This window comes from Uranotaenia lowii, chromosome 1 (genome assembly GCF_029784155.1).
Source record: "Uranotaenia lowii strain MFRU-FL chromosome 1, ASM2978415v1, whole genome shotgun sequence".
NCBI lineage: Eukaryota > Metazoa > Arthropoda > Insecta > Diptera > Culicidae > Uranotaenia > Uranotaenia lowii.
Genome location: NC_073691.1, coordinates 21,118,482 through 21,133,737, shown reverse-complemented (window position 1 = coordinate 21,133,737; position 15,256 = coordinate 21,118,482). Strand labels below are relative to the sequence as shown.

Sequence of the window (15,256 nt, the reverse complement as noted above, 5' to 3'; positions counted from 1 at the left end):
ATTATAATATTTATAATTTATGATATTATAATTGTTTTGAAGAATTTCGAAAAAAAAATTACATCAAACATAGCATAACAATTTACCATTTAAATTTAATTTTAAGGAAATTTCAAAACTTCTGAGACTTTTAAATTTCATGCATTCAAAAAGTTTTAATACAAAATTCATTAAATTTTAGGAGTTTTATGAATTTGCAAATTATTTTTTTACATTTTTCTTCTTTCTTAAATATTTTTTTTAACATTTTTTGAATTTTTTTTCTTTTTTTTTATGTTTTTTCGATTTTTAATTTTTTTTAATTTTTTTTATGATTTTTTTAAATTTATGTTTTAGAATTTTTTTCCCATTTTAAATTCTGGAGTTTCAAAATAACAAATTGGTCTTCAGCTTTCTAAAAGTTTTAAGAATATTGAAAATTTTAATAAAAAAGATTGTAGAATTTGTAAATTTTTTTGAATTTTTTTAAATTTATACAATTTTAAATTTCTTAGTAATGTTACGATTTGTAAGAATTTTTAAATTAAAAAAATAACAAAAGGGTTTTTAAATATAAGAATTTAAAAAAATTAGTGTATAGTATTTCTTTTCCTAGTCAAAACATTTAAAAATGCCAAATAATTAAATGTATTCTCATATTTTACGAATTTAAGGTTTTTTTATTTATAAAAGTCTTGGAATTTTAACAGTTTTGTAAACGCTTGAAATGTTTAAAATAATTAACAAACTAATAATTGTGGTGGTAGCTACAATTCTATCTGTATTTACCACTGCAAGGTAGTAGACCCGTGAGGAAAAAACGATGAAATATGATGAAAGATTTTCAAATTAAAAATTTCCCTTAAGCTCATTTTCAACAACGTTCACCTTATTCTAATCTTCTATCTGTCTGTAATATTTCAATTCTTAAATATTCTTTCTCAAAGAATATAAAATTTCACCGATATAGCCGATAAAATAATTTCATAAATAAAAATTTCAAAAATTTTGGAATTTTCAAATCACTTCGATTCTGACAGAAATTGTTGTGAAAACTTCAACTTTTTATGAATTTTAACTGTTTATGAAGTGTATTGACTACTCACCCTTCGCTCTGGTAGATCTCCATGGACGAGTTCAGCTCCGAGAGTTGCTCCTTGAGCAGCTGCAGGTTAGAGTTGACAAAGCTGAGCTCCAGCGCCACCGTATCCTTCAGCTTCTTATTGGTTGTGGCTTTGAAGAGATTTTCCGCACCCGCCCTCAGCCTCAGCTCCTTGTTGATTTCCTGATTCAGCTTGCAGCGCCGATTCTGAAGCTTGCCCCGGCAGGTTGCAGCCCGCGGGTCGGAACCCTGAAAGGTGGGAAGAAGAGAGAAAGTCGGTTAGTTTTGGTTGGGTTACGGACAAAATTCTATGAGGGTTGGTTTCATTTTGGCCCGTTTTCGGACCGAATTCGAACCAAATGTTCGAGTTTACCCAAAAAACCTGCAATTTAATATCAGTCAGGCGCCTAAGTATAACAAATAAGATAACAATGAAGATGAAAAAAGGTATAAAAATTGGTTCATTTTCTGTGGGAATTCGGACAAAATTCTTTGTGGGTTGGTCTAATTTCGGTCCGTTTTCGGACAGATTTTGGACCGATTTTTTCGAGCACTCCTTCGAATACCACCGATTTTTTTTTCAATCAATTTCAGTGACAATCAAAACCCATTGGAAAATATTCTGATTATTTATCATCAATTCCGGCACGTGATCACTGAATTCATTGTGGGTTGGTCTGATTTTGGTCCGTTTTCGGACAGATTTTGGACAGATTTTTTCAAGTTGCTTCGAAAAGCACCAATTATTTTTCAATCTTCTGACGAAGTGTTACATGTAAAACCACAACGCATTTCCGTGACAATCTAAACCCATTGGAAAAGATTCCGATTATTTATCAAGGATTCTAGCACGTGTTCACTGAAAAGCGTTGTAAATCAGAAGAAAACCACGCAAGATAGTGTATCGGGATTTTGCTCCTATCAAGCTTAAACCTAACCTCACCCCATGGGTTTCTATCCATGTTTCCTCTCGTTTTGAGGAACTGGTTTATGTCGTCCACCACATACCACCTTTTTGCAAAAACATGTGCTCGAATGTTGTCATTTCTATTTCATTGGCAAAAAAAGGAAGGAAAAAAAAAATCAAGAACCCGTTTTCAATTTTTTCAGCTTATTCGCTTGATTGGCAGCCGGTGGCTCTCCTTGACAGATGATGTCTTAGACCGATTGTTGTTTCTTTTCTTTTCGAAAGACCTTTTGGGTTTGATACCTGATTAGTAACAGCAATTTAAGTTATTTCGAGCAGATTTTTTCTGATGTAAATTTATTCAATTGCACTCGAATGCACTCAAATGAACTTGGAATACAAATTGCCTAAACTGACGACTCCTTAAGGGTTACTTTAAATTCGGTGAGCTCGTGGCGGATTGTGTAATTGTTTTTCGAACGCTGCTCGCATTCCATTTCTCATTCGATTGGTGGTAATTCATTCAGCCAAGAGTAAAAGTAAAAGTTGTAACTCCAGCTATTCAGTCACACTCGTCAGGGAGCCGTGAACTTATTTCGATTCACGCCTGCACGCTAGAGTAGATTTTGAATAATTTCACACCAGAAATAAACAAAAAAAAAACTACCATACGTGCATTGATCGATGATGGATTAGTGAACGATGATGAAAGTGTTAAAAACCACCGGGCTCAAACTGCGACCATAAATAACGAAAGTCAAAAGCCGATCCTGGTTTTGTTTTTTTCCCCAAAATTTTATTCACAAAAAAATAATATAAAAATCGAAATCGATTCATTGATCGGTCGGCATTCGTTTGATTTTACAACCTCGGTCATCGTCGCCGTCGTCACCGTCGAGAGGAAACTTTACAATGCCTGCCTGTTACCTACTTTTGAGAGTTATGTTTTTAAATGACCCACTAGGAAAAAAGAGATAAAAGCTGGCGCGAAATTTCACTTACACTTTTTCGGTTCGTTTTGAAGAGAAGCAGATAAAAAGCAACAGTTGCACTGCACATTTGAAAGTTTTAGAGTAGCATTTTCAAAACCCATCATCACTGAAGACCACTTTGCGGTCCGGAATTCCATCCATCCGCTCAAGTACCTACACTTAACCTTTCTATGGGGAAGACTCAATTTTCTTTCGGGGTTTCCGACAGAGGTAAACAGGTTGTTGATCTCTGAAAAAAGTTCAGAGAAATTTTTAAATTTGAATGTCGACTGAAAGTTACAAATTCAAATTTGACCTCTGCATTCGGAATCTGAATAAAAATTTTACCCTGAGCAAAATCTGAATTCTTAATCCTAATAAAAAAAACTTTCTCTTTGAGAATGAATTCTGAAGATGAAAACTGGACATGTTATAAGATAAATTCATAAGCTGAATTTAGAAAATCAATTTATAAGATGAGTTACAGAAAAAAGTTCCGAAAATGAATTTTAGGATGAAGTGTACAATTTGTCATTTTTTCTCATCTTTGTAATTTTTTTTTGAATTTTTTAATTTTTTAAATTTTTTTGAAAATTTTGTTAACATTGTCTTTTTTGTCAATTTTGTCATTTTTGTCATTTTTGAAATTTTAGTCATTATTGTCATTTTTGTCATTTTTGTTATTTTTGTCATTTTTGTCATTTTTGTAATTTTTGTCATTTTTGTCAATTTTGTCATTTTAGTTATTTTTTGTATTTTTGGTTTTTTTTGTATTTTTGGTTTTTTTGTATTTTTTGTCATTTTTGTATTCTTTGTATCTTTTGTAATTTTTGTCATTTTTGTCCTTTTTTTCATTTTCGTCATTTTTGTCATTTTTGTCATTTTTGTCATTTTTGTCATTTTTGTCATTTTTGTCATTTTTGTCATTTTTGTCATTTTTGTCATTTTTGTCATTTTTGTCATTTTTGTCATTTTTGTCATTTTTGTCATTTTTGTTATTTTTGTCATTTTTGTCAATTTTGTCATTTTTGTCATTTTTGTCATTTTTGTCATTTTTGTCATTTTTGTCATTTTTGTCAATTTTGTATTTTTGTCATTTTTGTCATTTTTATCATTTTTGTCAATTTTGTCATTTTTGTCATTTTTGTCATTTTTGTCATTTTTGTCATTTTTGTCATTTTTGTCATTTTTGTCATTTTGTCATTTTGTCATTTTTGTCATTTTTGTCATTTCTGTCATTTTTGTCATTTTTGTCATTTTTGTCATTTTTGTCATTTTTGTCATTTTTGTCATTTTTGTCATTTTTGTCATTTTTGTCATTTTTGTCATTTTTGTCATTTTTGTCATTTTTGTCATTTTTGTCATTTTTGTCATTTTTGTCATTTTTGTCATTTTTGTCATTTTTGTCATTTTTGTCATTTTTGTCATTTTTGTCATTTTTGTCATTTTTGTCATTTTTGTCATTTTTGTCATTTTTGTCATTTTTGTCATTTTTGTCATTTTTGTCATTTTTGTCATTTTTGTCATTTTTGTCATTTTTGTCATTTTTGTCATTTTTGTCATTTTTGTCATTTTTGTCATTTTTGTCATTTTTGTCATTTTTGTCATTTTTGTCATTTTTGTCATTTTTGTCATTTTTGTCATTTTTGTCATTTTTGTCATTTTTGTCATTTTTGTCATTTTTGTCATTTTTGTCATTTTTGTCATTTTTGTCATTTTTGTCATTTTTGTCATTTTTGTCATTTTTGTCATTTTTGTCATTTTTGTCATTTTTGTCATTTTTGTCATTTTTGTCATTTTTGTCATTTTTGCCATTTTTGTCATTTTTGTCATTTTTGTCATTTTTGTCATTTTTGTCATTTTTGTCATTTTTGTCATTTGTCATTTTTGTCATTTTTGTCATTTTTGTCATTTTTGTCATTTTTGTCATTTTTGTCATTTTTGTCATTTTTGTCATTTTTGTCATTTTTGTCATTTTTGTCATTTTTGTCATTTTTGTCATTTTTGTCATTTTTGTCATTTTTGTCATTTTTGTCATTTTTGTCATTTTTGTCATTTTTGTCATTTTTGTCATTTTTGTCATTTTTGTCATTTTTGTCTTTTCTGTTTTTTCTGTCATTTTTGTCATTTTTGTCATGTTTGTCATTTTTATAATTTTTATCATTTTTGTCATTTTTGTCATTTTTGTCATTTTTGTCATTTTTGTCATTTTTGTTATTTTTGTCATTTTTGTCATTTTTGTAATTTTTGTCATTTTTGTTATTTTTGTCATTTTTGTCATTTTTGTCATTTTTGTCATTTTTGTCAATTTTGTCATTTTTGTCATTTTTGTCATTTTTGTCATTTTTATCATTTTTGTCATTTTTGTCATTTTTGTCATTTTTGGCATTTTTGTCATTTTAGTCATTTTTGTCATTTTTGTCATTTATGTCATTTTTGTCAATTTTGTCATTTTTGTCATTTTTGTCATTTTTGTCATTTTTGTCATTTTTGTCCTTTTTGTCATTTTTGTCTTTTTCTGTGATTTTTCTCATGGTTTTTGTTAAGTTATTTTTTTTCATTTTTGTCATTTTTGGTCATTGTTGTCGTTTTTATTATTTTCATAATTTTTTCATTTTTTTTGTCATTTTGGTTATTTTCGTCATTTTTGCCATCATTGTCATGTTTGTCATTGTCTTTGGAATTCTGGTTATTCTTCAGAGAAATTGTTATCTGAAATGATGATCTGGAGTTCCGTAATTGAACTCCAAATTCATTCATGTACCATCAACAATTTTCCTCATCGTGTTGAAAAATTGCCAAACATCATCATCACTGGCCTAAGTAATGGCCGCAGACTTAAGAAGATAAAAATAAGACACATGAGCTTTATGAATCAATTTCACGGCCTTCACAACCCCCCCCCCCCCCTTTCCTCGTTTTTCCTTTTTGAAACATTGAAAGACTTAGCCGTGCGTCAGGGGGGAAGATTGTTGTTAAACAAAATGCTTTCTCCCGATCGAAAGATTTGAACAACAACAACAAGCAACGAACCCGATGAAGACGACGAATAAGACGACGACGACGACGACGACCATTAGCACACTTTTCGCTACTCGTGTTGTTCGCACTCTCTCTTTCGGGCGTTGTAAATATTTTTTGTTGTTTGTTGCAACAGCTTTTGTTGATGTTTTGAGAAAAAAAAAGAATAAAAATCTGCTTAGCTCAATCCGGTTCGGTGTGTTGTAGTAGGTTAATTTCAAAGCAATAAAAATCTTTCACCGGCATTTGTGGTCAGCTGCTGACGGGATCGGAAAGAAGCAGCATCTTTTTAACCCATTGTGAACATCAGACAAGACGAGAAGACGAAATGTAAAATTAAATACAAATGTTTCCAAGATAAACAACTGACGATCATTGATAAAGTTGATAGAAATGACAAACATGACAAAAACTAAAAAAAAATACAAAATTGTTTGTTTTAAAACTGATGAAACTGATATTACAGACAAAAACCACAAAAATCACAAAAATGACAATTATGACAGCAATGGTAAAAATGACATAAGTGTCTAAAATGATTCAAAATGGCAAAATATGGAAAAAATACAAAACTGACACAACAGACAAAAGTCTAAAAAAAAATCAAAAATCACAAAAATTACAAAAATCATAAAAATAACAAAACAAAAAAAAATTACATAACAGACTAAATGACAGCAATGATAAAAATAACAAAAATTACAAAAATGACAAAAACTACAAAATGAACAAAAATGACAAACAAATTATGAAAATGACAAAAATTACATAAATTACAAAAATTACAAAAATTACAAAAATTACCAAAATTACAAAAATTACAAAAATTACATAAATTACAAAATTTTAAAAAATACAAAAAATTACAAAAATACCAAAAAGTTATTCAATTTACATAAAATATTAAAATTACAAAAACTACAAGAATGACAAAAATTGGAAAAATGGCAAAAATTACAAAAGCTTTAAAAACTACAAAAAATCACAAAAATTACCAAAAATTACCAGAATTACAAAAGTTATAAAAATTACAAAAAAAAAATGCAAAATAGCAAAATTACGAAAATGAAAACTAGAAATTAAAAAGAGACTAGAATTGCTAAAGCGACAAAAATGACATAATGGCCTTTATTCTGCGCCGCGCGTGAGTTGACGATAGTCGAATCACGTTACAATCACGGGACTCTAGTTACTTTATTCCGATAGTCGATGTCAGTGAAATGACAGAGTTTCATTCCCAGATTCATCCGAAGTGACATTCTTCACCTAAAGCGACCCCTGGAATTGAGTGACTCGGGTGATTCGACTAACGTCACCTCACGCGTGGCCAGAAGAAGGGCCAATAACTTCCAGCTTGCTCTATGATAACCTTATCAGGACGCTACTCCAGCGACTGGACGCCTTTATGTTTAGTTTCCAATTCGAAAACCTCCACCTGGTTCCGATTCGACTAGCACCTAAGGACTCTGACTTAAAGTCCACAGACCTTCCAATGGTCCTTGTGTGGACGACATTTCACGACTATCTCCAGCTATCTTTCATGATCACCCCGCAAAACGATCTTTTATTCCCACGGGTCCAACAACCTCCACTCGGCTCCAACTCTATGACCTATACGTAAGTTCTTCATAGTCAAATCCTTTCTCAGCAGGTACGTATTTACAACTTAGCCTTTCAACGACCCAGAGCCTGACCTCTCCTCTAACGTCTAAAGGTTCGACCTCTTCTCGTTATGCCAATAAGCCTGGACGTGCACCTGAGATGGCATATGGTCGTAGCAAACTCATATTATTACGACGGACAATCATGATCCAGGCAAATCTAGTGCTCTACAAGTGCGAAGTGTCAGCATCCGTGATGAGTTAGGAACTGCGTCTTATTGTTTAAGGCAGAAACACAATACAGCGTCGGTCGTCGCGTCACGTCAGCGGTCAACGCTGTCGATAAGTACTAAAACGCGGACGCGACGCACCCGACGATTTTTGCATCACAATTCAGCGTCAAGAGACATCTTGTCTCTTGACGCTGAATTGTGATGCAAAAATCGTCGGGTGCGTCGCGTCCGCGTTTTAGTACTTATCGACAGCGTTGACCGCTGACGTGACGCGACGACCGACGCTGTATTGTGTTTCTGCCTTTTAGAGTCAGCGTTGTACCACGTTGCTGATGGAATTTGTACTCTTCAAATAAAATCGAGATAGTTCGGAGGCCAGGCCACCTCTAAAAGAGGTTTCGAAATCCACTGATAACCTTCATAAGTCTCGCAGAATGCTGAGTCAGGTTACACTGCTTCTACGGAGTGGTCTCGAAGCCTGAACTCTCGTCTACCGACTCGAGAACCGACATCTCCTCGTGATCATTCTTAGTTTACAGACAAACCTCGAACTCTGACTAAACTAAAATTTGGTCTTATAGGGTTCCATCAAACTTTAATTGTTATTTGGCCTATCCTCTTGGCAATACGAGGCCTGACCTCTTCTTCTAAACAACTTGAGGTTAACGGCCTGATTTTTTCTCTGGCGACTCGAGATTTAACGTCCCTTCGAAACGACTCAAGGCTAGAACGAATACAACTCTTCTTGACGATCCTCTTGATCTCTTCTCCAACGACTTGAGATTTTACCTTACCTCGTAGTGACTCGGGGTTTAGTACAACAACCTCTTCACCTGGCAATTCGGGGCCTGAACTCTTCTCTCACGACTTGCGGTCCGATCTAGAGACACGAGGTATTGGCGACCCTTGCCAAACACCTGCTGAGACCTCTAAAGTCTTCACTGTAGATGACGATTATGGTAATTGGATTTAACTTGTCCGCAGAGATATACACTGAGTAATCGCTACTCCGGTGATGCTCTCCACTGTAACCAGAAGTGTGAGAAGTGAGATCATTGAGAATTAGCGAAGTAATTTGTAAATTTGTGAAGGAGGGACATGTGTCGCTGCTCCCCAATTCAAAAAGCATCAGAGTTGAGAAGCAAATCCAACCACTAATGTTGGACGAACGAACGCAAGATCAGCCATTTGGCGGGCTCCACAGATCCTATGAGGGTCTGAAGAGGAGCTGAATTCAACGGCAGTCCGCGAACGGTGTAGGATGACTCCATCGACGAGGAGCATCTGAGTAGTGTGCGTCCGGTCCCCTGATCGATGCTACAAAGATAAGGCATTATCTCCTGCGTAGCGGAGGTCATAGGTGTGCCGCGAACGTGTGTAAGATATCCCACCGCCGCACATAGGGGAAAACGATGTAAAAAGGTGATCAAAATTGTTCACGCCAAAACGGAGCGTATTAGACCGATAGTATCTTCGGGACATTTTACCTACATTTAAAGCACTTTAAAATGAGCTTTTGATAAAAACGATTAAATCACCTAGCAGTGAGATAGAAAAATTATTTTTTTTATTTTTCATTTTAGAGCACTTATGTCTTTGGCAAGTTTTTAGATTGTAAAAAATGTAGCAATTTTGTTGAAGACGTCAACATCGCAAAAGCTAACCCAAAAAAGTTAGAAGGGTTCAAAATAAAAAAATATTTTTTTATCAAAATTTTCAGTATTTTAACGATATCTTTTCAGGCCGAGCTTATTCAAGCAAGATGTGTTTGAAAGAGTTTTGAGTCACTGAAAATCAAACAGTTTTGTGGAACACACTTAATAAAAATATTCAGACTGAAACGAGTTAGATCGGAAAAACTAAGAAAAAATAGCTGTTTTCGAACACCTGTATCTTTCTAGTTCGGTCGAGTTCGGTTAATTTTTTGATTGCATTTGGATTAGGCGTGTTTCAACGTTATAAAAACATGGAGTTTATAATGTTAAATCGTTTATTTTGTAGCTTTATAAATGATAAAAGTTAGCTATTTTCAAGGAATCTAGAAGACAAATTCCAAGTTTATATAAACTGACAATTAGCAACCGTTTTTATTTTGGTGAAAGTTTAGCCAAATCATTCTCTTGCTCGCGTATGACGTTTTTAAGCCTCCATTGACGAACCTTACCATCTACCTTTTCGCTTAGAATACAATATACTTGACGAGTTTGTTTTTCAGTTAGCTAATTTTAAATGCAAAAAAAAATTCTCTAGATTCCTTGAAAATAGCTAACTCTAATCATATATAAAGCTAAAAAATAAACAATTTAACATTATAAACTCCATGTTTTTACAATGTTGAAACCTGCCTGATTCAAAAGCGACCAAAAAATGAACCGAACTCAACCGAACAAGAAAGATACAGGTGTTCGAAAACAGCTATTTTTTATTAGTTTTTCCGATCTAACTCGTTTCAGTCTGAATATTTTTATTAAGGGTGTTCAACAAAACTGTTCAATGTTAAGTGACTCAAAACTCTTTCAAACACATCTTGCTTGAATAAGCTCGGCCTGAAAAGATATCGTTAAAATACTGAAAATTTTGACAAAAATCTATTTTTTTATTTTGAACCCTTCTAACTTTTTTGGGTTAGCTTTTACGATGTTGACGTCTTCAACAAAATTGCTACATTTTTTACAATCTAAAAACTTGCTAAAGACATAAGTGCTCTAAAATGAAAAATACAAAAAATAATTTTTCTATCTAACTGCTAGGTGATTTAATCGTTTTTATCAAAAGCTCATTTTAAGGTGCTTTAAATGTAGGTAAAATGTCCCGAAGATACTATCGGTCTAAAACGCTCCGTTTTAGCGTGAACAATTTTGATCACCTGTTTACATCGTTTTCCCCTGTGTGCGCCGGGGAGTATCCGAGTAGTGCCGCTTCCTAAGGGAAAAATTGCAGGGATAAGACTACACCTTCCTCGTAGCGGACTTCGCAGGAAAAGGGTTAACCATTGTCGGGGGATACCCCGGCCTCTCGAGTCGGTGTAGGATTTCGTCACTGTCGGGAAACATCCGAGTCTTAGCGTGCAAAGTCCCGAATGTGTGCCGTGACAGGCGCGAGTCCAGGACAAGCTGCTCTGGCACATGACCGACGGGCAGAAAAAGCCGCAGGCCAAAAACCTGTGGTTTCCCGCCGAACGGATAAAAGAAAACCGGACAACGGTCGGAGTAGACTGACCCCATCGACGGGGGATTGTCGAATAGTGAGCGTCCGACCCTACGGTTTGAAGCTACAAAGATAACCTCTGTAGCGAATGGATGCGTGGGATGCTCCACCTTCGGGAAGTATCCGAGTAGTGACTTGACCTTCTTCACAGTGAAAATCGTTGGGAAAGAGTTATTCCACGATCGGGGAATACCCACGGGTAAATAGAGTGGCTCTCGACGCCGGGTGAGCCGTTCGAGTCGGAGTAGGATGGCGTTTTCGTCGGGAATCATCCGAGTAGTTGCGTTAAGTCCCGCGCGTGAACTGTGCCAGGCGCGAGTCTAGGATAAGCTGCTCTCAATCGGCACACGACGGGTATAAAGGTGCCAAACCTCTAATCCTGGATATAAGAGGTCGGGCTTCGAGTCGTTAGAGGGGAGGTCAGGCCTCGAATCTTCAGAAGGAGAGGTTTGTGTGGTCAACCCCGTGTCTTTACGATATGAGGTCGGGTCTCGAGTCGTAAGAGGAGAGATCAGGCCTTTAATCAACAAGAGGAGGGGTATAAGTGGTCACCTTGAGTCATTACGAGGTGAGGTCAGGTCTCGAGTCGCTAAGGGAGAGATCGGGCCTTGAATCGTGCAGAAGAGAGGTCAACCTCGAGTCGATGCGAGGAGGGGTCGGATCTCGAGTTGTTACAGGAGCGATCAAGCCTTGAGTCGCGAAGAGAGAGTTTTATGTGGGAATCTCGAATCATTGCGAGGAGATGTCAGTTCTCAAGTCGTCAGAGGAGAGTTCAGACGTCGAGTCGAAAGGATGAGAGGTTTTGCTGAAAGTGGTGTCGTCAATGAGTATTGCTTTGGAGCGGTAGGTATATCGTGAGTCTTCCCATTGTACCCATGGACCCAGAGTAGCAAACTGGGGGGACGCGGTGGCTCGCCGTGCCTTGGAATACGATCCGTATACCGGGATTTACCACCTGGGTAATCAACTAACAAAAAGAAGATCCTGTGAGTGTGAGTGCAATGGTAGGAAGTACAAGGGCGGACAATAACGTCAAAAGCCTGGTTCGGGGGCCATTGTTCTAAACCAAAAGCAATGACGTCACGAAAAAAGGTGGTTGAAGTGAATTTACGGCTAGATTGGATAGATGGCCTTAAATCAGTGACCGCGTTCCCTCTCAGTTTGCTACTCTGGGTCTAAGGGAACAATGGGTCGACTCAAAGATCTTCTACATCCTAAGCCCACCCGGGATCTCTTACTTAGATCCCACCAAAACTGTCGATGAAACCTACCTCTGCAGGTGGGAGGTTATACTCATGCTACCCATGCTAGTATAGTCCACGACAATCCTTATAAAAATCGTCTCTACACATGTACTCATTTATTACGCCTCCTCTCAACGATTATAAGCCTGACCTCGCTTCAAGATCCGGTATTCTGCCCATCGGATGCTGAATAAATGACGCTCGTGCTGGACACACGCCTGTCACAGAACCCGACCGGAAGTTCACGCTGCGGCCCATCTATCACTTTCAGAGCCTTTAAACAACTGCTGCCAGTTGGTCATCAAGGCTTGTGTTGTGTATTTTCACACGTTTGGTGTGTCACTGTTGTATTATAGAGATAGACATCCTCTCTAATCACACCGTGATGGAGACCGAACTGGACACGTCAGTACTTTCTCGGTCAACAGTGGTGTACCACAAGGGAGCCACTTGGGACCCCTTCTCTTCACCACTGTTATGAACGAATTTCCTGAAGTGCTGTTTGCTGTGTTCGTGCTGGTTTGAGCCGACGATTCAAAAATGTTTCTGCCTATTCGTCACTCACTCAAGGATTGTGTTACTCTGCAAAATGCCTTACACAGGTTTACAGAGTGTTTCTGTACATTCAGACTAAAAATCAGTTTCTCGAAATGCAACGTGATAACATTTTCTCGGAAAAAAAGCTATATCACTCATGGATACCGCTTCGAAAATGGCTGCAGTACTGCTCGGTAAAATTCTGCGAGAGACTTGAAAGTGAAGTTGGACTCGGAGTTAAATTTTTCAAAACTTAGCTTAGCTTAGCTTAGCTTGATTGACTACTCACATCCACCTTAAATCATTGAACTTGAAATGCAACGTTAAAATATTCTAAATCGATAGTTCCTCATAAGCTTCGTCAACCTTCAGTTGTATTTTTATCGGTATTTAAAAACGCATTTCAAATTCAATGATCGCAGGCGTGGCTCAGTGAAACGAATTCCACATCGCCAATGGTTGCTACTCGGTGATTGACCGAGGCCATCAATTTTGTCCAGAGGTCAAATGAATGGTATCTGGGATTGACAGCACATTCACAATGAACAAAACTGATGCTCTCTCTTTACACATCAATAACGGCGCCGGTCACGTCCTAGTAGTCAATGGATAGAAGGAAAATAGAGAAAAAGGATTGAAAGAATAATATTTTATGCTTTAGGACCGAGGTCACCTCTGCATCCTAGCAAAACAATTTTTGGTGTGGATTGGGTAAAAAGGATATGATCAGGAAACACTTTTGACTAGTGCTTTGCAATCTGGGTTGAAATCCTATTCTCTTAAGTCGGAGTTAAATTTTTCAAAACTGTAGAAAAAGTTGTGGTCTTTGTTTCGAATTGTCATCGAAAAATCTCTGCTACTTTTCTCCTTTAGTGTCGCCCTGTAGAATTGTTGAACTAAGACATTAGACTAAGTCGATTTGGGGTCATTTTTGAATTTCTCAAGCCCTGGAGTCTCAAAAGTTTCGTTTTGGTTCGAAACTCATCCATGATTTTTTGCAGAATTTTAAGTAACATTTACCTGAGTAAATTTAAAGTTTAAGGTTTGTTTGAGAAAATTGAATATTTTGTACTGAAATATCAACATCGTTTTTTTTCTGCTGTAAAACGAGTTTCTTATGGTTTTTGTGCCAATTTATAAATTTCTTAATGTAAATTTTCCGCTGATCAACTTTGTCCGTAACTTCATATCTTATTAGACAAAGTTATTAGATGTTTAACAGGGGTATGTCTTCTGGATTTGATGAACAATAAATTCAATTGACATCACTGCTGGTGCCTCGCGAAGTATTACATCAAAAGTAGTCATGCAATACCTCGCTAGGCATCCAGGAGTGATGTCAATTGAATATATTATTTTTCGATGACAAAAGACATGCCCCTCATTCATTAGTTTAATAAGATACGAAGTTACGGTTGTCGACAAAGTTGATCAGCGAAAAATTTCCTTTGAAGATTTTATAAATTGACTCAAAAACCATAAGCAGGCTCAGTTCCACAGAAGAAACCAAAATGGTGTTGATTTTTCAGTACAAAATAATCAATTTTCCCATACAAACCTAAAAGTTCACATTTACTCATGTTAACGTTACTTAAAAATTCTGCAAAAAATCATAGATGAGTGTTGAACTCATTTTGAATTGTTCAAAATGGCATAAACTCGGGAAAAGGAAAGCACAACTAACTGCCTTTGGTCCATCCAGAGACGTTTGCGAAAATGTGAGATGGGGGTTTTATGGGTGCTTCGGTACATTTATTTGGGAAGTTGTGTGTAATTACCATGCCAAACCATGCGCCACTCCTCTCGAACTCTCGCTAGAGTCTTCTCAAGAGTCCAGTCTCAAAGCCAATGCCAACGCCAAACACCCCTGGAAAGTGCAAAATCCAAGTGGAAGCGAAGGAAGCAAAATTGAATAAAATAAAATAAAAAGTAAAAAAAACTTACTTTCCGCCAAGGCGACCGAAATAAATGAAGCCATATCTGATTCATAATTTTTCTCATATTTTTTTTCACTTTGATCAACTTGTACTTCTTCAATGCAAATTTATTTTGGCAGCTTGTCGCTGTAGAGTTGGCGATTTTTTTCTTTCCGAATTTACTTCGGTCGGAAAGAGTGGAGAACATGAAAATTGTTTAATTTTGCCTCAGTTATTGCGTTTTGCTTATTCGATTTTTAAGCTTTGCGGATGTAAAGAAAAACGATTAAATTAATGTAATCGTTTTTTTTTGTTTTGAGAAAGTGGGCTAACTGTTCGAGGGTAAAATTTGTTGATATAAGTGATAATTTTTAAATGAAGATAAAAATGACCGATACCTAATTTATTGATATCCACAATCTTAGCCGAACTCGAAGGTGCCATTTGGAAATTTAAGTTCGTTAGAAATTAGGCCATAAAAGCCATCCAGAATCGAGCGCTTATGCTAATTTCGAAACCACATAAAACAGTCCATCGG

At 35.8% G+C, this 15,256-nt stretch overlaps 1 protein-coding gene across 8 annotated transcripts in view; it reads right to left on the bottom strand.

Moving 5' to 3' along the window:
- Window positions 1–15,256, bottom strand: part of LOC129747360 (rhophilin-2-A) — a 269,329-nt gene that overhangs the window by 48,262 nt on the left and 205,811 nt on the right. For all 8 annotated transcript variants that reach the window (XM_055741526.1, XM_055741537.1, XM_055741542.1 and 5 more), the window contains exon 3: window positions 1,086–1,330. In XM_055741526.1, coding sequence (XP_055597501.1) covers window positions 1,086–1,330 — 245 coding nt within the window. The remainder of the gene's footprint in view (window positions 1–1,085; window positions 1,331–15,256) is intronic.